This window comes from Rhineura floridana, chromosome 1, assembly GCF_030035675.1.
Source record: "Rhineura floridana isolate rRhiFlo1 chromosome 1, rRhiFlo1.hap2, whole genome shotgun sequence".
Lineage (NCBI taxonomy): Eukaryota > Metazoa > Chordata > Lepidosauria > Squamata > Rhineuridae > Rhineura > Rhineura floridana.
In genome coordinates this window covers 121,178,919-121,203,562 of record NC_084480.1, presented here as the reverse complement: position 1 = coordinate 121,203,562, position 24,644 = coordinate 121,178,919, and the positions used below count along the sequence as shown (strand labels likewise).

The 24,644-nt window shown below is 40.3% G+C and overlaps 1 protein-coding gene across 6 annotated transcripts in view; it reads left to right on the top strand.

Annotated features, from left to right (window-relative positions):
- The window catches only part of MLLT3 (MLLT3 super elongation complex subunit), a 237,479-nt gene that overhangs the window by 70,600 nt on the left and 142,235 nt on the right, over positions 1-24,644 (top strand). For 4 of the 6 annotated variants that reach the window (XM_061630805.1, XM_061630815.1, XM_061630796.1 and 1 more), the window contains one exon: positions 20,667-20,798. The exons of the other annotated variants lie outside the window; for them this stretch is intronic. In XM_061630805.1, coding sequence (XP_061486789.1) covers positions 20,667-20,798 — 132 coding nt within the window. The remainder of the gene's footprint in view (positions 1-20,666; positions 20,799-24,644) is intronic. 6 annotated transcript variants of the gene reach the window in all.

Below are 24,644 nucleotides of genomic sequence, written 5' to 3'. Positions count from 1 at the left end.
TAGTCCCACAACTGCTGTATGGCGCAGAGCTTTGAGGGTATACAAATGTCTTTACTCTTGAGGTAGTGCAGAATTTCTTCATGAGATCCCTGTTAGCTGTCCCTCAAAGTACAGCTGCATTTCTTTTGAAGACAGAAACAGGGCTATATTGTATAGAACCCTGTGCTCATGCTTCACTTGCCTTGTATTGGCTGAAGTTGGCTTGTATGAATGATTTGCGCCTGCCAAAGAAATGCTTTCTAGAACAACTGTAAACTCCAACCCAAAGCTGCTGGGTAAATTCTGTTAAATCTACTCTGACTGCTTATGGGATCAACACAGAAATTTTACCTACCTTCTCTTCTGCTAGAGTTGAACAGCAGAGAAAGAATCCACCTTTATTCTAAATGGTGGGACCTCTATTCAGTTACCCATATGTCACATTCTGTTTGGTACCCACTATATAAAACAACATTTGGCATGGAGCAATACTTCACATTTCTAACAGTGGCACCCCTGAGAAAATCATCCACAGCTTTACGACTTCAGACTATGCCCTCTGCTTTTCTGGATGGGAGGTTTTCTAACAGTCCAACCCAATAAAGAGTTTGTATCTGTCAATCTGGTGGACATTATACATTATTTAAGCTGCCCCCTATATAAGCCCCCAAGGTTAAAATTTATTTCCTACATCCTTCACTCCTTGTGAAATAGACCTTTCCTGTAGCAGATATGCATTCTGCTAGCAGGCAATGATATATTTATAATTACTCAGGTGGCAAAATTTGCTGTAGCTGTGGGAAAAGTTAGAGACCAAAAGCACTTTGTGGAGTGAGTGGGATGTGCTCCAGCACTGTTATGACTGTAGCATTTATACACTAAGACATGGGGTGGGTCAGGGTATCTTTTGCTCGGGAGAGGGACTTTTATTTGAAATGCATTGTTGTTCTTTTACTATACGTTGTTGAACTGTGTTTTGTTGAAATATGACTTGTAGTTTAATATGTATTTTGTATTTTCCTCTTACATGTGTTTAATTGTGGTAGCCTATGGCTCTGAGCAATAAATATTCATTTCATTTCATTACTAACTTGGAAACTTTAGAACTGGATTTCATTTATCAATGGCTCTTTATACCAGAAAATGTGTTCTTATTACATATGCCTATATACAGATGGAAAATTACACTGATTTGGTGTTCCTATTAGAAGTAAATTAAAACTTAGTGGATAGAAGTGATTAAAACCATCAAGAAAAGTAGGCATACTTTTTATTACAAGATTCTCTACTAATATTTGTTACCAAGTTATTTAAAGGGAGGAAATAAAAGTTAAAGGTAATGGCTAGAATCCAACAGAGCACTTGCAGAAGCAGAAGACATTTCCATTACACGTAGAGGGAAAAGGTCTCAGATTTCTACCCATTTCCCCCATGCAGCTGCAGCCCACAGCATTGCATCAAATGCTATTCCAGAGGCTTCCCTGATGGTTGGCTTTAGGAGCTGTAGGGCACTGCAGTAGGAAAGAAAAGGTGTGGAAGCACCTTCTATGAGTAGAAAGCCACTCATAGTTATTAGGATCCAAACCAGTGACTTTATTTGTTTAGACATTGATGGCTTAGAGAAGTATTGATTGATTGATTGATTGATTGATTGCACTTGTGTACCGCCCCATAGCCGAAGCTCTCTGGGCAGTTTACAGCAATCAAAAACATTAAAACAAATACACAATTTAAAACACATATTTTAAAACAATTTAAAACACAATTTTAAAATTTAAAATGATATAAAAACAATTTAAAGCACATGCTAAAATGCCTGGGAGAAGAGGAAAGTCTTGACCTGGTGCCAAAAAGATAACAGTGTTGGCGCCAGGCGCACCTTGTCAACAACATCATTCCATAATTTGGGGGCCACCACTGAGAAGGCCCTCTCCCTTGTCTCCACTTTCTGAGCTTCCCTTGGAGTAGGCACCCGGAGGAGGGCCTTTGATCTTGAAAGTAGTGAATGGGTGGGTTCGTATCGGGAGAGGCGTTCCATCAGGTATTGTGGTCCCAAGCTGTGTAAGGCTTTATAGGTCAAAACCAGCACCTTGAATCGAGCTCAGAAACATACAGGCAGCCAATGCAAGCGGGCCAGAATCAGTTTTATATGTTCGGACCATCTGGTCCCTGTTACCAATCTGGTTGCTGCATTTTGCACAAGCTGCAGTTTCTGAACCGTCTTCAAAGGCAGCCCCATGTAGAGTGCATTGCAGTAATCTAATTTGGAGGTTACCAAAGCATGGACAACTGAAGCCAGATTAAGTAGAATGACTTCCAGTTGCAAGTATGAAAATATTCCTGTTCTCTTTCAAGGAAGTAACTGTAGGATGGCTTTTCTAACTGGGGAGGGAATCTCTCTCTCGTTCTCTCTCACACCCCCACTCCAGAACAAATGGCAAAGATTATTTTTCAAGTTATGTTAGTAGCAAAAGTTAGTAGAAAATTAAAGCCATGATGAAAAAATGTGAAAACTCCAAAAATTCATTTGTGAACTAATGAAATGGTAGTTTAGAGAAATAGCATAATCATGAAGTATGAAGAATTGTGGACATCTTTTATGAATGAGCAGAAATTTATTTTCAATATGTATTTTGTATGCATTAGGTAAGCATTGCACTTTTAGTTTTCTGGAATTTATGTAAGATAAATTATTATGTATGACTGACAATATAAAGTTTGCTTTGGCTTTCATCAGTAACTCAGCTGCATTTTCAAACCAGGTGCTGGTCTTGTTTGGACATAATGCTAAACCATTGTGTTGGCATTATTAGATTAATAATGCCATTGTGTTGGCATTATTAGCAACAGCATAGCTGCATGAGGGAGTTAAAAAATGTATGCTTCCATTTTAGATGAAATGCAAGTTGCCTTATCTGAATGTGGACAAGGCAGTGGCTAATGTGTTATTTTGGTTCTGAGGGGACCAGTTTGCATGTAACAGTCCTAAGAATGCTGAGTTAGACAGAATTATGCTGAATGCGACACCTGCTATGTAAGTACAAGAATTTTTTTTATTTTAAAAAACCATAGGCAAAATGTAAGTATAATATTTGAAATTAAGGCCTTGGGATGTTCAGTTTGTATATCAAAGCTCCAGAACGAGCTACATTTTCTAATGAAAACATTTCCAAGTTTAAATCTGATCTAAATTAAACTGCCTTGTAACTGGTTCTCTGAGTCTTTTTGTTGTGCATGGGATACCCAGGGTGTATGAATTCTATAATATATATTGTATTACAGGACTTCCAGGTGATATGCTGTTAAAAGCTGTTGCTAGTCATTTTACTTTTGAAAGTAATAATTTCCTTAAGATGAGAACTGGCAGTAGAACAGTTAATAGGTAGCTTATGTACAGTTTAGGTCTCTTAAGAAATTTGTGTAGGTTTTGAGCCTGGCCAAAAGCAATGAAAGAGAGCTTGCTAATGTCTATTTCAAGAAATGGTTAATTTCTTACCACAGTCCAGCCCTCCTTTAACCACAAAATGATAGGAAATGCTGGATGATGGTGTACCACAAAATGTGTGGTCATTCTTGTTTGTGTTTTCCTTCCCTTGATGGAAGACAGATTCTCTGGATAAGATCAAAGCTTTGTTCATGTCAATGATGAGAGGATGACAAAAAGAATGTGGTTTTTCAGTTTGGGAGTTCTTTTGAGCAAATTATCATAGTTGCTGCAGACGTGTTTGATTCTTAGGGCCAATTTATAGATTAGGATTTTTCTAGTGGTGTTTTGGATGGCAGAAATATCAATTTAAACATGTTAACTGTATAAATCTGTGATTATGTTGTTGAGGTTGTGAGAACATCAAGGGGAGACATGCATTTTTAATTGTGCTAGTTTACATATATATAACTGTTGAATGGATAGAGTTGATATTGTTTTGAATTGTTCAAAACTTCCTTTTCCACTGTCCAGGTGTCAAAGCTGTCATCAGTGAATGCAAAACAAGTTCTTAGGGAAATATTGACCCCTTTAGAATCCTTTTAGAACAGAAGATGGCCAGCAAAAGTGAAATAGTTTGAAAACTTTTTCCCCTCAAAAGAGCCCTTAGTAATTAATAAATATTGAAGAACACTGGTTCTGCTATTAAGTTCCATTTTGCAACGTGTGATAGAACCAGCTATAATTCAAGCTTTCTTATACTACTGGATGTGTCTGTTCAATTATGTTTTGGCTTACACATTCATATATTTCTATTAGATTTTTCTTGCTGATGTCTGGGTTTCATTTTTCTGCTTGAGTATGAAAAAACCATCTTAATTTTCTACTTCTAAGTCTAGCCCTTGGCTTGTTGTTTTTGCTGTTACTTACCTGCTTCCGATCATAAATGTTTGTGTATGAAGAAATGGCCAGTGCTCCTAAATTAAGTTTATACCATTCCATTTCGGCAGGATACCAAAGAAATGCAGTGAGGCATAATTTGTTACAACTTGTAGGCTGCCTGTGACCTGCCAGTATGGGTTCTGTTACATAATAGAGAACAGAGGTCTGAAAGAAAAAGAATGTTGGCTGAAAATTTTCAAAGGGAGCTGAAAGCAGTACTGTACAGGAAATTAAATCATTGGGCAAGGAAGTGGAATTGGACTGATTGCAGTCATTAATGACCCTTTAACGAGGGGCATGTAAGGAATGTTACTCTGCAACTGTGATGGTCCCTAGTGTGGTGTCAATTAAAAAACGTGGTATTTCAAACAAACAGCTAGCATTTGGTAGGGAGGGGAGGAGAGGGGGATTTCTATGAGGCAGGAATAATGCTTACATCCTAGAAAACACAACAGACTCTTAACTATTGTCCCACAAGAATAATTTGCAAGGGGAAGTCCATATATTAGTTAAGTGTAGATCCATGGAAGTTTTTTTACATCTTGTATAACATATTGCTCCTGTCTTTGTTGCATCTTGCTCTTTTTTCATTTATATCAAATGAAACATTTTTTGTTTTCAAATATTATTTATTCTATGCAAAAAATAGTGTATTTATTTATGTAATTTATTTATATTCTGCCCTTCCTCCCAAAAGAACCCCAAGGCAGCAAACAAGTAATAAAACAACAAACACATCTTTTAAAAAATTCCAATGCACATGCAGACTGGGGTAAGGATATATACTTAAGAGGCTTGTTGAAAGGTCTTCAGATAGAGGGTTTTTTGTAACATTTGTTCAAAATATTTGCAATGGCCAGTAACATCCATTGTCTTTAGATTTCTGACTTTTTTGGTATGTTTTCAATTAGTTTTTTGTCTTGCTTTTCTGAAAAAAGAAATGTTTGAAACAATATTGGAGATGCATTTAAACAAATGTTTGTTGTTTAAAGTATTTTTTTCAAGTTCTTGACCTAGGAGGATTCATAGTCGCCTGGCTCCAGTCCTTGCTTCCAAAATTGGAACGAAGGTGGATTTTGAGCATATCCATTGGGGATTTGGACTCAGACCACAAGAAAATGCACCCCCTAGGCACATTGTTATTAATTTCACATGTTTTGCTAAGAAAGAGAACATCATGAGGAGAGACTGGTACAGATTCTCCAAGATCTATTCACAGAGACCCTCCACAAAAGGAAGGATTTTATGCCCTACACAAAATGCCTCCAGGATGCAGGTATATGATACAGATGGGGATTCCCAGTTATACTGATAGTGGCGTGGGGATCCATGATGCTGACAGCAGCAACTATGAAGCTATGGGACTATTGGTGGCATTCAGTTTAACTCCCCCTCCTATGGTAACATTTCAGGGCAGAGGGCATCAATTAGGTGAAGAAGAACGGGAGGCCTCAGATGATGAATAGGAAACCATAGGAAAGAGCAAGCACTTGTGGAAGCACCAAGGTGGCTGAGAAAAGTCTAGAGAGGATTCTGCACAAAGACAATTGCTGTCACAGCAGCAAAAAATAAGTGAAGCAAGAGTGAGGTTTTGATCTTGCTTTATAGTTAATTTAAAGGATAGAAGGGCTGGCAGGCAACTTCACTCAGTGATAGAAGGAACAGGTCTAGTCGGGAACTTTTGATTTAAAATTCTATAAGAATTTCGGGTGGGCTGTTAAGGTCTGGAGTATAATAGTTCAGTTAGTCACTTGGTCCATGAACCCCCGTGTCAGCAATTCATTTATGGCTAGTATGTTGATGGCATTACATTTCTGTGATGTTGTTGACAACTTGCAGTAGTTCCTGGTTTGAAAGACAAGGAAGTGCATTCACCGCTCAGATGAATGCACTGACCCAGTCAAGGCTTGGGGAAACAGAGGGGTTTAGTAACGGGGGTAGGATTGACAAGATTTTCAGCAGAGGTATTAGTACATTCCACTCTGAGGCACAGCCAAAAATTTCAGAATGGAAAGCTAGTGGAACATCATGAGGGTATGGGAGTTCTCTTAGGTAAAGGCTACAGTAGATTCTTAATGCTCAACAATGTATCAGTTTAAAGCTGTTGCACTAAATGTTAAGGGGATGCAGTCAAAAGTACTTGCATCACGAAGTATCTGAAAGATGTGCACCCTATGGTCACCTTTTTACAAGAGACACATAAGACACCTCAGAACATTCCCTTGCTGAAAGGGAAATGGTTTGGATGCTAATTTGGTAGCAATGGGTTTGGCCAAATCAAGAGGTTTGGTGATAGCGCTTGCCTCTCAGTTGAACTTCTCTGTAACCAAGGTGCTCAGGGATAGCGGAAGAAGTTACATTTTTGTAGAGGGTCGGCTCAAAGGTGATATACAGGTAGCTTTCGGCTCCATCTATGCACCAAATGTGGGACAACTTTTTTGTTAAAGTTCTGGAAAAGGCAAGAGCTTTTACACAAAGGAAACTGCTATGGGCGGGGCCTAAATTGGAATATAAGAGGAGCCACAACTAAGGAATTATTCGCCACCCTCTCCAGTGGCCAAAAGAAAACACAGGACAAGACAGTTAAAAAAACAACTGCAGATGATAAGAATCTTTTTTAAATTGTCACTTTGGGACCTCTAGGCAGAAAAGAACTCTGGAGACAGAAGCTTCACCTTCTCCTCCTGGAGACAGTCAACATCATCCAGGATTGATTTCTTATTGGCCACCTCAAATCTATTTCATCGAATATTTCAAGTTAAAATTGGGCTTATAAAAATAACAGACCATGCTTCAGTGGAAGCAACTTTTGGACATGTCCTAAGGAGCCCAACCTCATTCAGCTGGACTTTTAGCCCTATGCTGCTAGCGGACAGATTAATCAGAGATCACCTTCAAGAAGCCCTTACGCATTATTTTGAAGAAAATAGAAGTGAAGGCATATCACATAGTCTCTTATGGGAGACTATGAAGGCAGTTATGCAGGGGCATTGCATAAAAGAGGGCGATATTAAGAGGAAAATGTAAAGGAAGAGACAACAAAATTATAAAGTGACATAGAGAGGCTTTAGTAACAAAATACAAGAGAATAGGCTCCAATAGAATTTATAAAGAATTGGAATCTAAAAGACAAGCACTGGAGCTGCTTGAAATTAATAAAAACCATGGTAAATCTTATGCAGAGCTTGGAAGATTACTTTTAAAAAGTAATAAGTTACAGTTACATTGCCCCAAAAGTAGCAGTTACCGTTACAATTATAATTGCTCTGAAAGTAACTGATTACATTGCTTTTACTCAAAAGTAATCACTACAATTACATTTTACTTACTTTTTAAAAACAATTGCCTACAAGATGCTGGCCTTGGCTGCTGCACATCTACGTAGCCTAAAACGCATTAAAAATAAGGGCACACACAGAGAGAAGGTAGTAGAATAAAAAAAACACTATAATATTAACAGAATGGCATAATAGAATCTCACATCCCCCCACCTCACCCCCAGCAATGATGATATCCCAACACACATAAAATTCACTTGAAATCAAATTTTACAGTTGAAATACTGCTTTTACAATACATTTCTGTTATGTCTCCAAAGAACAGGATGCTCAAAGAGCATGTCAGACAAGGAATGTCTTTTTACAGATTACATTGCCAGCAGTACTGAAAAGGCGTTCTACTGCGGCGCTTGAAGGCATGTGCTGCAAAAAAACAACACAGCACCCCTTTCAACTAAAACACATTTTGATCAGTATGGCAATTCCCTATGATCAAAGAAAAATACAAACTTTAGTACTTTACTAGTTGCCTTTGTAATTTTTTTTGGTCAAATTTTATTTGCCTTAACCAGATTGATGCATCTTTGTACTATAAAGGGTCATATTTTTCTCTCCCCCCTGCAAATTGGTACAGCTTCAACCAGTCCTAATTAGTGCAATCCTATACCCAATTTGATTTACCTTGGGGTAAGCTTGATTAAGCATAAAGAGACTTCTGAGTAGACTTGTATGTATTGTGCTGTAAGTCAGCAATACAATCATTTTTCAGAAGTGCCTGTTTGGAACTCTTTGCATTTGCCATGGGGAGGAGTATTTGCACAAAAGAGCTTCCAGGGAATATCTTCCTCACAAGACGAAGATGCATCCTGCTTGTTAGGAAGAAAGGAAGGGCAGAAAAGAAAACTGGAAGCAGCAGCTCTTTAGGACCCTGGCTGTTCGCTGCTGCAACTGCTGCCTGCCCCTCTCTCGCCCTGAAGCCGTGCTTTTGGCTCTGCTCGCATCTCTCTGCTGGTAAGAGAGGGAGGCAGAAGCCACTACTAGAGCTTTGCACTCTCACCTCCGCAGTCAGTTCTTCATGTCCATTTTGCTGCTGCCTCCTTACCCTCTGGCTCTTTTCTCCCTCCATTCCCATCCATTTTTAAACTATTGTTTTCTCCACTCCACCCCGTCTCACTCTCCACCTCCTCCCTTGTTACCTCCTAAGCACCCGTAGAGCACGAGGGAAGAGCGATGTTGCACAGAAGCCCAATTTGAAGCACATGATTTTTATCCACAAATCAGAGGAGCCAGAAGACTTCCCTGCTCTCCCCCAAGTAACGCCCAAAAGTAACACTGGAAACGTTAAAGTTACAGCTCAAAAGTAATGAAGTTACTACTCATTCTATTACCAGCAAAATGTAATAAAGTTACCCACTCGTTACTCAAAAAAGTAATAAATTACAAGTAATTCATTCTTTGTAACTAGTTACTTCCAAGCTCTGATCTTATGTATTTGAAGCAAAAGTTTTCTGAATTTGGAGAAAAAAAATTCAAGGATTTCGGCAAACAAATTGAGGTTAAGAAAGGAAAAGGCCCAAATAAGGTGCTTGCTAAAGGAAGGAGGAGAGAGGGTTTTTGATGCCCCCTCAATATGCCAACAATTTGCAGACTTTTACAGCCAATTATACCAATCCACAGCCCCATTTGGAGGATGCTATAGGTCAGTTTTTTAGTTCCTCTCCAGTCCCCTCCTTACAGCCTGATGATGCACAGTATTTAAGCGTGCAAATAACAGATGAGGAGATTGAAAAGGTAATAAAGAATCTAAAGGTAAACAATTCCCCGGAGTCTGATGGTTACACAGCCAGTTTTTATAAACAATTCAAGGAAGTCCTTATCCCAGTTGTAGCAGACCTATATTTTGATGTTATGGGTGGCACGCAACTACCAGATACATGGCATCAATCCAGAATAGTAGTTTTGCCAAAACCTCTCAAAGACCCCACTAAGATGGAATCATATATTTCTTTTCTAAATTTAGATTATAAAATCTTCACATCTATTTTAGTTAGCTGACTTAAAATAATTATCAGCAAATATATACATACAGATCAGACTGGCTTTGTTCCCTGTCGCCAAATCTCAGACCCAATTCAGAAACTCATTGATATAATTCATTTTTCAAAAACCATGAAGACATGCCTCACAAACAATATCCCTAGATATTTAGAATGGCCATATCTTTTACAGGTTTTACGACACATGAAATTGGACCCCAAATGCAGCATTAAGTAAAATATATAATAAATTGGTAGCCACAGTTAGGGTTAATAATGTGGATTCTAAACTATGATTTGGGGCAAGGAACAAAGCAAGGCTGCACCATCTCTCCATTATTATTTGTGTTTACTCTGGAACCCCTAGCCTGTAAAATTTGGACCCATGATAAGATCAGCAGGATGAAGATAAATGGGGTTGAGCATATATTGGCAATGTATACAGATGATATGGTAATAATTGCATGCAGGCCAATGCTTATCTCTTCTTTTATCTCCAGAAGAAAGTGTCAATGTTCGAGGAGGTGGCGGGTCTTAAAGTGAATTTCAACAAATCAGATCTATTGTGTTTCAATATCGCGCCCCCAATTCAGACATAACTTTCCAAGGCATTAAATATCCCAATCTGCCATAAAGGTTGCATCTAGGGGTGCAAATAAGAAAATATCTCAACAAATTGTATAAAGCCAGTTATGGCACAGTATTGAATAATATCAGTAGAGATGTCAATAGGTGGAAAAAGTAGAACCTCGGTATATTGGATAGACTGATAGCTGTTAAAACAATGGCAGTCCCAAAACTTTTGTTTCTGTTCCAAATTCTGCCAATCTGGGTCCCAAAGCTTCAACTAGTGAGATGGCAAAGGCAACTAAATAACTTTATTTTTGGTACAAAGGTGCCTAGGATTCTCCAATCTCTGGTATATGCCTCATAAGTACAGGGAAGGTAGGGCATACCTAAATTAGAGCTATACTATGCACTAGCTAATTAGCACATCTTAGCTCCTTCATGGAAAGAGACCTTTCTAAAAGCTGGGTATCCATAGTCTGTGGAGTTGGATGGAACCCCAATCAATATGTACCCGTACTGGAAACATAAATTCTGTTCTTTAGGGTGGATAAATAACCCTTTCACCATAACAGTATTCAAAACCTGTAAAATATGGGTGGGTACTCTGGCCCCAGCTCTCTCACTCCTGCCTGCTCCCCATTGCTTATCAGCCCCTTATGCTTGGAAAATATTCTCAGGCAGAGGCAGATCTCTGGAAATGCAAAGGTCATCATTAGCTATGTGACTTTTATAAAAGCAACAGGCTAATGACACAACAGGATATAAGGGGGACATTGGACCCACACCACCCAAATTGGATGCTGTGGATGCAATTCCGCTCGTCTTAGTAAAACATCAGATGACTGAAGCTGCAACCAGGGAACTTGCTGGGTTCAAATGGGCTCTGTGGAGTTATGGTGGGACAATAAAAGGACTGGTATCTAATATCTATGGGTGGATGCCGGATTCTGGCCCTGCCCTTGCCATCATACTCAAGGCTCTGTGGGAACAAGATCTAAGGGTAGAAATTGAACTGGAGGACCTGAACTCACTGTGGGCCAAGCTCCCATATACATCTGTTTCAGCTGGCATTAAAGAACAGTCCCTAAAAATCATCCGTAAGTGGTACTTTACCCCCAGAAAATTCTCCCTTATGAATCCACATTCTCCACTCTGTTGGAGGGGATGTGGTATTGCAGGGTCTTATGAACATATGTGGTAGACTTGTCCTATGGTGCAGGAATTGTAGGTAAAAATATTCCAGGAAGTGAGTATGGTTATAGGACGGTGGATCAGCTGTTCACCACAAATAGCTCTCCTGCACTATTCAAAGGATGGCACTTGGATATAAAACATAAAGTACTTTTGAACCATCTGCTGTTCTCAGCCAAAACAGTAATTGCTCACAATTGGAAAATGTTTTAAGACAGTTACCCTAGATTCTTCATACACAGAGTCTGGCAGGTGGCAGTACTAGAAAGTGAGAGAAATGGAAAGGGGGGAGACAGACACATTTCCTGCAGTTTGAAGTAAATTTATTGATTTTGCAAATGCTGAAGATACAGATTCCTCCCCTCCAGAGCCATATACCCACCTCTGCTCTCTAAGGGCTGCCATACTGTCACCTGAAAAAGGGTTGTATGCGAAGAAAGATGATCACCTGTAAAGAAGGCAAAAAAGAGTGTTAGAACTTTCAGTACTAGACTGTGGGCATCAGCCCCAAATATATAACTAATAGGCAAAAAACTCTTGTGGTTTCAGAACATACCTATAGCCAACATATATTTTTAACAAACTTTAAAAAGCAAGTAAATTGGGCAGCTATAGTGAACGCAGCAGGGGAGCAGGAGACCTGACCTCCTCTCTGAGATATTGGACTGCCCTACACATTTGTCAAAATCCAAATAAAATTTGGGTTGGTCTTTCACAGTCCAATCCACTTGCTGTGTAGCTTGGAAGAATTTGGTAAGATGTGCCTCTGAGCATATGGTGAGTTATGGCAACACCTGCAATGTCCTAAGATGGAAAATTACATCTTTGTACGTTTGTTGGTGTTCTTACTTTGCTTCTTTCCTGTGTAACTACTGTTTCTACAGAGAATCTAACCTAGAAAATTATATTTCTCTCATTATTCAGCCTAGAAATCTGTGTCAAATTTATTTTGATTAATTTCAAAGCCTTTTTATTGGTCAATGTCATATGATGGTGAAGACAGGCTTTTGTATTTCAAACTGCAGGTTATGTTCTATTTCTGTTTTGAGTGCAGTAACAGTTGAATCTGAAACTGCAGTTTGATGGAAAATCAGACATTACAATATGTTGCTACTTAAGCAATGACTCTAGTTGTTGGATAAAATAAACTTGGCCTGCCCAAGATAATAATAATAATAATAAACTTTATTTCTACCCCGCCCTTTTCCCAATAGGACTCAGAGCAGCTTACAACTAAAAACAACACCATTAAAACATACAGAGTATATTATTAAAAAAGAATTAAACTATGAGAAAAATTGCATGTTTTGAGCCTGCTATGCTTAAACCACTCCACTTAAGGAAAGCTGGGCATGGTCAATTAAAAACATAGAACACACCTAGAATTTTGCTAGAATGTATTTCACCACCCATTGTTTTATCTTGTGCAAACTGAGACATTCTTCATATCCATTGGAAACTATTCTGCAGAATAGTCAGTGCCATTATTCCAAAATTGTTTTTGGAGTTTGTTTAGTATTGTAAAGTGTTGCTCTACTCCACATATTCACAGAAACAGAAGCAAAAGAAAATGATTTACTATAGGAAACCACTAAATCAAATATATGTAAAGTGACTGAACTATATCAGCAGTCTTAATATTGTTGCTTTCTCCCTGCTAAAACAAGATCATCACAGCACATTTCTTGTTTCTGTTGTTTGGGCTGATTGCAGGTGTTGCCATCACTCACCATATGCTCAGAGGCACATGTTACCAAATTATTCCAAGCTACACAGGAAGCGGATTGGACTGTGAAAGACCAACCCAAATTGTGTTTGCATTTTGACAAATGTGTAGGGCAGTCCAATATCTCAGAGAGGAGGTCAGGTCTCCTGCTCCCCTGCTGCGTTCACTATAGCTGCCCAATTTCCTTGCTTTTTAAAGTTTGGTAGAAATATCTGTGGGCTATAGATACGTTCTTAAACCGCAATGCTTCCCCCCCCATTAGCGAATTTCTCTGCTTTTTAATCCAGGAGGTAAGAGATTTATTTATTAGATTTATTAGTCACCCATATGGCTGGTTGCCCAGCCACTCTGGGCGACGTACAGAATAAAAACATACAAATACATTAAAACATTAAAATCTCAACAGTAGTAATAAACCTAACCCACCCCAAAAGCTGTCTGAAGAGCAAGGTCTTCAAGGCCCGGCAGAAGCTCATCATAGCGGGGGCATGACGGAGATCGTTTGGGAGGGAATTCCACAGAGTGGGAGCCACAATAGAAAAAGCCCTCTCCCTAGTCCTCACCAGTCTAGTTGTTTTAACTGGTGGGATAGAGAGGAGGCCTTTTGAGGCTGATCTTGTTGTGCATCATCCTTCATGAAGCTGGAGGCGCTCTTTCAGATAGACTGAAATGGGATCCTGTGCAAGTTTGCTGAGAGTGGATTAATCATTTGCATGCTTATTGAGTTCAGTGGGATTTACACTCATGCAATCATGCTTAGGACAGGTCAAACTGACCACAGGGGATGGGGAAGGGAGGAGGAGGAGGAAGGGCAGAGGGGAGGAGGGGGTGGGAGCAGGCAAGAGGGAAAGAGGAGGAGGAGGAGAGGTTTTGATCATTTGCGAGCTTACTGAATTCGGTGGGATTTACTCCTCTGCAATCATGCTTTAGGATAGGTGAAACTGACCGGGGGGGCAGGGAGAAGGAGAAGAGGGAGGGATGGCTGGAGTGGGCAGGGGAGGAGGAAACAGGAAGGGGAAAAAGAAGGGAGAGGAGAGGGGAAAAGCTGGTCTGATCATATGCATGCTTGTTGAGTTCAATGCGATTTACTCCCGTACAATCATGGTTAGGATAGGTAAAACTGAGGGGGAGGGGAGAGGAGAGAGAAGGAGGAAGGGAAGGGATCGGAAGGAGAGGGAGGGGATTTGAAGGAAAGGGGAGGGGCAAAGGGGGAGAGAAGGAACAAAAGGGAGGTGATGGGAGGGAAGAGGAGGGGAAGGCAGGTTTGGTCATTTGCATGCTTATTGAATTCAATGGGATTTACTCCTATGCAATCATGCTTAAGATAGCTAAAACTGACCAGGGGAGGGGGAAGGAGGAAGGGAGGAGGAGGGAGGGAAACCAGGTTTGATCATTTGCATGCTTTTTGAGTTCAGTGGGATTTATTCCTGTGCAGTCATGCTTAGGGTAGGTGAAACTGACCTGTGGGAGGGTCAGGAAGGGGAGGAGGGGGCAGGGAGGAGGAGGGGAGGATATTGGATGGGTGGACACCGAGCAGAGGAGAAGCCCCTTTCCTTTCCAAAAGGAAAGCATTGTGAAAAATATAATTGTTTTTCAGCGTTTCCCCCACCTTTTCATTCTACAGCAGGCACATGCAGCCTCCCACCCAAATTTAAACCAAAGCTGTCCCTGGCCACATCCACACCAGATGTTTTTCACTTTAGACAGTCATGGCTTCTCCCAAAGAATCCTGAGAAGTGTAGTTAGTGAAGGGTGCTGAGAGTTACTAGGTGACACCCAATTCCCCTTACAGAGCTTCTATCAGAGCTGCTGTCTGTTAAACCACTCTGGCCATTGGAGCTCTCTCGGGAATTGGAGTCTCCTCTCAATACCCTCCACAAACTACACTTCCCAGGATTCTTTGGGGTAGCCATGACTATCTAAAGTGAAATAAAAGTCTGGTGTGGGTTTAGCTAAGCCCAGCAGCTGTGAGTCTGGCTTTTAGAACACTGACGGTTGTTACTGAGCATGCCTGGGCTTATCATCGACTCCAATGCTAAATTTCTTAAATTAATTAAAAATCAGCCATTTTTAAAATTTTAAATTACAGAAGATGAAGGTCAGAGTATGGGGCAAGATCAGTAATAGGATTACAGGTACTCTGTGAACATGGCTGATTTTTAATTAATTTCAAGAAATTATGAGAACACTGGCAAAATAAGTCCAACAGGGGTCTGGTTTTTTCCTCTCTTTTTAGACTTCAAACTCTCAATTCTCTCTGACTGTTTTGTGTATTGCCATCAAAATTTAGAGGGTTGTTAAGCAAGTATTTCTGAGTTCAGGACTATACTTTTTGTAAGGTTTTGTTTTGAAATGAGCTTATGGTAAGCATCAGAATGGCATGGAGGTATTTTCAGTTTAAGATTGCAGAATGTGAAAAGTCCATGCTGGCTTTGGTATACTGCCACTCTCGTGGCTATATAATGCTTACCTGGACTTGTTAACTTCTATATGGTTAAGATTGTAGTAAGTTCTGATCATAAAGAGCTCTTCTCAAAAGTACTGTGTCAGGGCAATGGCTAATTTTCTCTGTTTTATGTCAGTCCTGAGGAGGGATAGGGGAAAGATTATAAATGGCTTTTTTTCTGTTGCATGTTGGAAAGTTTATTAAAAAGTTAACTATAAAAATATAAAGTAGCTGCGTTTCTGGACATGACGTCTTTAACAGAAACTTTCCTACAGGTAGGAATAACATAGAAAGAATAGGGATAGGTTTCTACATCTACTCTTAGATGGTGCGGGCAGCTGCAACAGGAGCTTTAAAGGGTACCTACCTGGCACCCACCCACTTCCCCTCCTTCTCCCATCCTTCTCCTCTGAATCATATTGGATCCTTCTCTCCCAAGCCCTGGGAGAAAGCAAGAGATCTCTTTAATACAAAGCAGACAGGCTTGTCAGTTTCACCCTAGCAAAACAAAAAGACAGGCATATCAGTTTACTAATAGCAAAGCAAGCACATATGCTTGTCAGTTTCACCTTTAAACAAAGTGATAGGCTTGAAACATAGCAAAGCAAAGATACAGACTGGTCAGTTTCCACTTGAAGCAAAGACACAGGCTTGAAAGTGTATCCATAGCATAGCAAAGTAATAAAATTACATTTATTACAGAAAAAAGTCCCCCCACCACTTTTGTGTGCCTCCTGCTGAATCTTTAGGCTAGCTACAGACTTGAATAGTAGTTCTATAATGACCAGCTGGCATAGAAACAGTTGAGTGATAGGTGCCTGGTGAGCTGGTCTTTCGGCAAAGCTGATGGAGTGAGGCCTGCTTCCCATCTCTCCCACTGAGATAGCCAGATGGAATGACTGTTGCCAAGTGGCAGTTGAAGGAGAGGTGGCCTGATGGAGCTGGTCTTCCAGCAGAGCAGGTGGAATGAGTCCTCCTTCAATCTATGTGGTTACGTAGAGAATCAGCTGTAATTTTTATTAGTTCTGTACCCCATTTTTCAAAGTGTAATGTTTACTACAGCCCTTTTGATCTATTCTGAATGGTTGTTCTTTGGTTAATTCTTTGAGAGCCGAGTTGCTATTTGCAATGTTTTTGAACTTTCCTTAAAATCACCTTGCCATCTTCCTCCTCTAATTCCATATTTCACTACCTGACCCACATTTCTCTTTATTTTCTTTGTTTGAAAGTTTTCATTATACTATTAACTAGTTTTGCAGCAAATAGGTTTTGAAACATTTCCCATTTCCGATGGTGTCTTGTTTCTATTTTCTGAAATTCACTAAGCAGGTATGGTGGAATTAGTCTACCACTTACAATTGAAAAACTTCTTTTAATTGTGTATGCCTTCTACTCCATTAATATTTTCTTGGATGGATATTTGGTACTTAAATTGAAAGCTATTTGTTGGAATATATCCACCAACATTGTTGTCTGTGAGAAAATAAAATCCAGCAGTATTAGCTGTTTGTCCCGACTTAATTAAGTCTCTAAAGAAATTATGTCAATTTGGGGACTTAGTATCTGATAACCTCTGTTTACCTTATGTGAAGAGAGGGTGGAATAGGAAGAACCTTGTGCCCTTTTGGCCTTGCCAGAGGCAAGTATGTTATTCCCACCATGTTCTGTCTTTTTTATAGAGCCACTTTCTCTCCATATCTGAATTTGGCTATAACCACACACCATTTCCTAACTTGGGCCCTACTTGCAAGCAAGGTGATGTACTCTTGAGCACGCTATTTATTCTTGAGAGAGACACTGTTTCTGGTTCAAGATAATTAGCTCACTGTCCACCATCTTAATAGCAGAACTGCTGCTTACCTTATGGCTCCACTACTCCATTCAGCCTTCATCTTGCTCAGGGCTAACCCTTATCATGATTCACACTGAACCACTTACTTCATTTGCCAGAATAAGAGCCCCTCCCAATGCCTACCCAAGCCCCTGACTGGCCACCAGAATCAGTATGCCCCTTTGCCAGTTGCCACTCAAGCTCCTGTTGCCAGCAGCTGTCTGACTAGGCACCTTGCTAGTCTTTGGGCAGCTTCTTGCAGGTCCTAAAGTAAGTAGACTGCTGGTACTGCAGGTTACAGCAGCATTTGTGGGTCCTGTCTTGCCTGAGGCTGCAAAACAGCTTGGGCCTGCCTTGCTTCCACCTCACTGAGGTGTTCTTTCTTAGGAGGCAGGATAGCAGGCATGGACTGTGCAAGGACAGATTCTGATCCATATCCTGCAACTATAATATTGAATGTTAAAAATATTTCAGGAACTCTTTCAGCATTCTTTGATAGTGATCTAAGCACTCTTTCTACTGACAAAGATGTGTTTTGCAAATCTTCTATCAATGTGTTTTCATTTTGTGTTGTTGGAATATTAAACCAAGTGTGCTTTTTTAGAACAATGGTTTAAAATTTATTTTACGATGGTTTGCTCTTTGATAATCTTTGTATGCACAGATGACATCTCTTCTTTTGATTTTGGCATTTTTTCTGCCTTTTTTATAGTTCTGCTTTGTATGTGTAAGCCACTTGATTCCCAATCTATTTCCAGGTTGGTTTTAACCCTTAAACAGCTTGGGAGCAGGTTACCTGAAATAGTATCCTCTCCAACATGTAGCCACCAGAACTGCCCTGAACCACTAGGGAGAGGGCCTTTTCGATGGTGGAGCCCATGTTATGGAAAAGGCTTCCTAGGGAGGCTGACTTGGTTCCATCTTTGTAGTTTTTTCAGTGTCAGATGAAAACGTTTCTGTTCAACCAGGTGTTTTAAATAGACTTACGTAGTCTGAATCTCTCAGTTTTTAAATCTGTGTATTAACTTTGGATATGTGGTGAGTTTTTTATTTATTTATGTAACTTTTGATTGTATGGTTTTATGTCTTATTTGTATTAAAATTGAGTAAAAAGGACTGGCGAAGAATTTCAGTCCCAAACAGAATCCAGTCCCTGGAACAGAATGTAGACCATTGTACTCAGGAGGTGAACCAAGAGCTTGCATGCTCTCAAAGTACAGTACTATGCTGCACTGGGGAAAAAAACTCTCTTTAAAACATTGCAGGATATTACTGCATGCAGTTTCCTGTCTAATTGTATGCATAAAGGGTCATTGTATGTACAAAAAAAAGCTGTGAAATATGTCCTTTGTTCCACTGCAGCCACAGCTTGAATTCAGTCTACAGCTGCTAAGATTAATACTGAAAGCTAGCCCCACTGGTATTGGCTCCATTCAGGAACTTGCAATCAGAGGTTCCAAGTTAAGCCAATCCAACGAGGCTTATAATGAGTGCCGAATTTTAAAAGTGCTGAATCCAAGCCCTGCTTGTAGAGGAGCAATCAGGAGCATTTAAAGGCTCCTGCTTGTTCCTCTGCAGCCACGGATTTACTTGTCATGCACCTGGCTTGACATCAGGTGTAGAGCAGGTGGGCATGGCTGAGGAAAAACAGCTTTGTGGGCCATATTGGATCCCCAGGCAGATCTCTCTTGGAAAGCAGGCAGGAAGTTCTCCATCTTTGGTTTACCTTATCTTTATTTTTATTTTGATATGAATCATAGAATAGTAGAGTTGGAAGGGGCCTATAAGGCCATTGAGTCCAACCCTGCTCAATGCAAGAAACCTCAATGAGAAACTCTCTTATGCATCTTTACAATTCCTTCTTTTACAGAGTTTATTCTATTAACTTTTTAAATTGTTGTGTGTTTCTTCAGTGTAGGCACTTCCATTGCTGTAAACAGTTATTTTTTCTTATAAGATATCTATGTTAGCATTTGTATTCCTATATATCATTTTTTTAGTTCACTAAATTTTATTTTAACTTGCTGATCTCCTCTAACATGGAAAACCATAAATAAAAGTGTCCAACTATCAGTACTTTACTTCCCTTTAAATAATATTTTCATCCTTACTCCTTTTACAAACTTATCTTTCTTTGTATGGATTTTTTCATTCTTTCCTGTTGATTATTGTATATCTCTCTGGTGTCCTTCCCCCTCAGTCACAGAAGTTGTTATCTGGTTTGTTGTGTAACCACCCTTTCTTTCACAAGAGTGTACAGCAGTTGTGATTGGTACACTTCTCAAACCCAACTGTCACTGTTCTAACATTCTAATCTTTGTCTAAACTTCCTTGCTATCATTTTTATCTGCACAGGTTCTTGTATTTCTCTTCTGGGATTCCAGTATTGTCCATTTAATTTATTCCTCTGTGCACATTCTGAAATACAGGCATGAATACTGCTCCTTTTTCTGGGAATGTTGTTTGACTATCTCCCCTTCTTTAAAATCCGCACACTCTCCCAAAGCGTTGGAATGTACTTTGGAGGCAATCTATTCCAACCCCCTACTCGCTGCAGGATCTTTGATAGCTTGGGTTTCTCTCACTTTTGTTGCAACCCACAGTCAGTCTGCAGAATCCTCCTTATCAGACTTTTTTGTGCCTCCTTGTCTGTACCACAGTACTTGTTCTCTCTTACCAATTCAGATGTTCAGCAGCTTTGCTGCCATCAACTATGTGTTTCATTCCTTGAGTAGTGTGCAGCCACGAGAGGTCTGTTCTAGTGCCCCTAGAATTCTGGTGGTAGTGGTGCTCTTGGAACTCTCTCTGTTTTAAATCCATCTAGAACATTTTATTGTTAAAGTAAGTAGGCCTTAAACTTTTGAGGCTTAATGGTTAGCTGGCAAGAATTTGTGACATAAGAGCTACCTCATGTGCTCACCCTATAATAACCTTTGTTCATTTGCATACTAGTATGTGCTTTACAATAGTGCTGGAAGTTGCTCTTGCCCCCCTCCCCTATTTAAAGTAAACTGGGGCAGAAAAAGATATGATAATACCAAGAGACTATTCATTTAACAATGGAGTGTTTCTGTTGTTGTTTTTAATTACATTTTTTATATATCCTCTGGTTACTTCTGATGGTACAGTGTGGTGGACATTTCTTTTCATCATTGGCTTTATTATTGGTAGGCTTTTGTTTTCATCCAACTGAACTAAGAGGTATTTTTGAATTTTGGACTGCTTTATGTGCTTTCCCTAAAGGAGACAAAACTATCAGCCTCCTCCAAGATAAATATAACAGAATATTTCCAGATTTGTGCATATCATACAGAAGTATCAACAATTTCAACATGTGTACAGAAGAAGCTTCTGAGAGTGACTCCAGTGAAGAAGGTTAGTTTACAAGTTCTCTCTGCAGATATTTTTAAGGTGACTATATATGCCCATTTACCAAATGGTAACATGGTACGCATGTAAATAGTAAACTAATTGGGACATTCTCTCAAATTATAAGGAGAATTTTACTACACCTAGCTTTCTGATATTTTTGATCAGCTGCTGATGTACAGTAATGCTGTCCTCGCAACTTGGACATCATTGCAGATGACTGACCTTGGAAGGGGTAACATATGGACCATTGGAAATTACTACTCAGTCAGTGGTCATCTATATTCACTCGTAACTTAGCTGAAGACCATGATGGAGCAAATATTTAGCGTCCTTCCCATTTTTCAGTTCTGGGACCAACGTTTTACTCAGTTAACACTAGGATCAGTGGAGACATCCCTATAAAATATCAATTGTTTGTTGATTGCTTGTTGTTTGCCACTCTGGGCTCCTTTGGGAAGAAGGGTGGGATATAAATTTAATAATAATAATAATAATAATGTTTGCTTCCCCTTCACAACAGTAAGAGCATTCCAGATAGTACAAGTCTCTTTAATCCTTCTGTTGGAAAAAGTGACACAGGACATTACAGCATAAAGCAATTAAAAGGGCACAGAAAACTATCTAGTTTTACCTCCAATTTTAATAAACAGTTAATTCTTTCAAATTACAGTAGGGCCCCGCTTATACGGCGGGTTCCGTTCCGGACCCCGCTGTAAAGCGGAAATTGCCATAAAGCAGACCCCATTGACTTTAATGGGGCATGTCGCGTGAAAATGCTGCAAAATGCTGCAAAAGCGGCTTTAAAAGAGGGGAGGAAAGCCGCCGCATTAGCGGAGCGCCGGGAAGCCTACTGTAGTGCTTCAGTTTTTAATTTCTTTGAAAAGAAGTCTGTATATTCAAGGCAAATCCTTTTTATTCATATAAGTTTAAGCAAAACGTAAAAGTAAACATTGCTACTATGAGAATATTTTAGATTCATGATGCAGGTATCACACAGTTATGTATTTATTTAAATACATCAGGCAAAGGACACAGCAGCAGTAATGTAGTGGCAAATTCAGCAGTGCAGGGTCCCTTCATGTTAATCACAACCATGCCCCCTCCCCATTTTTTTTGCTGTGGGTTTGAGAATGAGATCCTTGACAATGCCTAGGAACCAATAAGCATGAAAGAGAAATTAGCTACTGAGAAGAGTGCTTGACTCATCTCCTTTCACTCTGATTGGCTCCAATCTGCAGGAAAGGATAAGGAATAATGTTAGAAGACTCTTCTCAGTGGCTAACACACTCGCCTTTTGTGCTGATTGGTTCATAGGATGCTGCAGAAATAAGGACCCTGCTGGGACCCTGTTCCCAAAAACACAAAGTGTCTAAGATGCCCCCGAGACCCTTCACGACTACACCCCTCCACAGCAGTACTGTGAAGCAAGCTAAAGCATGCTTTCACTGTGTGATGTGTGTGTGTGTGTGTGTGTGTGATCTGGTTTCAACAGCTTGAATCAGGTGGAACTCAACACATGCTCCAGAACTGTGTGAGAGACTTGGCTTTGCTGTCAGCAGTGAATGAGTCATTGTGGTTAACGGGGAAAGCCAACACTAGTTTCAATTTGTGCCAGCTGCATTAGTCAAGTCAGGGTTCATCAACTTCTTTTACGCTGGTAAGCACCCTCCCCCAGTTGCTTCTTGTCTCCATGTCATTATACCCCGTAGACTGTGTATGTGCATGCGCGTGCATGCATGTACATCCATGCACACACACCCATTGCTTTTTCCAAGGAGTCCAGACATAAGTCTGATCCAGTTGAATTAAAGCCAGTTCTCTTGAATTTGCGTCATTTTCCATAGCTCCTCCCAGCAGCCATCAAATTAAAGCTTGATCAACTGCACAGTAAAAACATTGATCCACATGGAACTTTACACAGATTTTTACACAGAATGACAACGAAACTAATAACAAATCAGTTGGGCAGGTGTGGTGGCCTATGATTTAATTGTGGCTTTAATGGGTTCCCTTGTAAAAATTGTGAGAAATCTGTAAGGATCTGTGCCCTTCATCGATGTTTTTGTGCCATGGCGGCTATGGAAAGCACTGGAACCATTATCTTTATGGTTCAATCGGTGGAGACAGATGTGATCCCTGATTGTGGTGGTGCTGAGTTAAATCCAAGAATAATTATGCAATTCCAAGAGGATCCATTTTGCTGAACCTGTTGTGTGCATTTGTGTGTACATGTGCATATGCACTCTCTCTCACAGTGTTCATTCTGTGCTGCCTCCTGTGGAACCCCACTTTCTCCCCCGGCTACTTTGTTTTCCTCCCTCCAGTTTCCAAGATCTCTCCTGTTCACCCCTGGCCACTCTGTTTGCCTCCTACCCTCTTGTTTGCTGTGTTCATGTTCAGGTACTCATCTGAGTTCTCAGAAATCATATACTACAGTTGAAGGAGAAAATGTGAATAAGTATTGCTCCTCATGAGATTTTTTAAGGATGTGGAGTAGGTAATGAGGGGAGCAGTGATGGGGGGCTCAGAGGTTTTGTGGTCACCAGGGGAAATCCTGGTGCCATTGAACATTTGGGTGCCATGTTGTCAAACCCAGCATCCAATTCAATAAATGTAGCAGAATCAGCTGGCAAGCATGAAAGATCCAAGCTTGTCCCTCTTTTATCAAAAATGAGATCCCTTAACTGGAATAATGGATTGATTGATGGAAATACTCTGATGGTTTGGCTTTAGACCCTGTGGTATGACAATAGGCATGACTCAGGATATCCCAGAAACTCACCACCTATGTCATTGTTGTATGTTTATATATGTAAAGTGATGCATGTCGAGGCAAAAAATCTTAAATTTATATATATACTCATGGGGTCTGAACTAACAGAGCCTGACCAGGAACGAGACCTCAGGGTTGTGGTGGATAGCTTGATAAAGATGTCGCCCATTGTGTTGCAGCTGCTCAAAAGGCAAATTCAGTGCTAGGGATCATTGGGATAGGAAAATGAAAAACAGCTGTTGATATCATAATGCCACTATTCAAATACTTGGTGAGACTTCATTTGGAATACTGTATACAATTTTGGTTGCTTCACCTCTAAAAGGATATTGTAGAGTTGGAAAGGTTTTTAGATAAGGGCAACCGGTGGGATCGGTTTCAGCCTCTTCCCTCTGAGGAAGTGGACAAGGTGCTCAGTACTGTGAAGCCAACCACCTGTCTGCTTGATCCTTGCCCTTCGTGGCTCGTCACGAGTTGCAAAGAGAGACTGAGCGAAGGGATCAAGGCAGTGGTAAATGCATCCTTGAAAGAGGGTGCAATGCCATCAGCCCTCAAGGAGGCGGTGATAAAGCCCATCTTAAAAAACCCCTCCTTGGATCCCCAAGAGCTGAATAACTTCCGCCCAGTTTCTAATTTACCATTCTTAGGCAAGGTAATTGAGCGAGTGGTGGCCAGACAGTTACAGACACACTTGGAGGAAACGGATTATTTAGATCCATTCCAATCGGGTTTCAGGACTGGACATGGAACTGAAACAGCCTTGGTCACTCTGGTGGATGATATGAGGAGGGCGTTGGATAGGGGAGAATATACCTTCCTCGTTCTCCTAGATCTCTCAGCGGCTTTCGATACCGTTGACCACGGTATCCTGTTGGATCTCCTAGGGGGATTAGGAATAGGGGGCACTGTTTTACAGTGGTTCCATTCCTATCTCTCAGATAGGCACCAAAGGGTAGCTTTGGGAGATGAGGTATCAGACCCTTGGCCTCTTAATTGTGGGGTGCCACAGGGCTCTATCCTCTCTCCCATGCTGTTTAACATCTATGTGAAACCTCTGAGGGCCATCATCAGGAGTT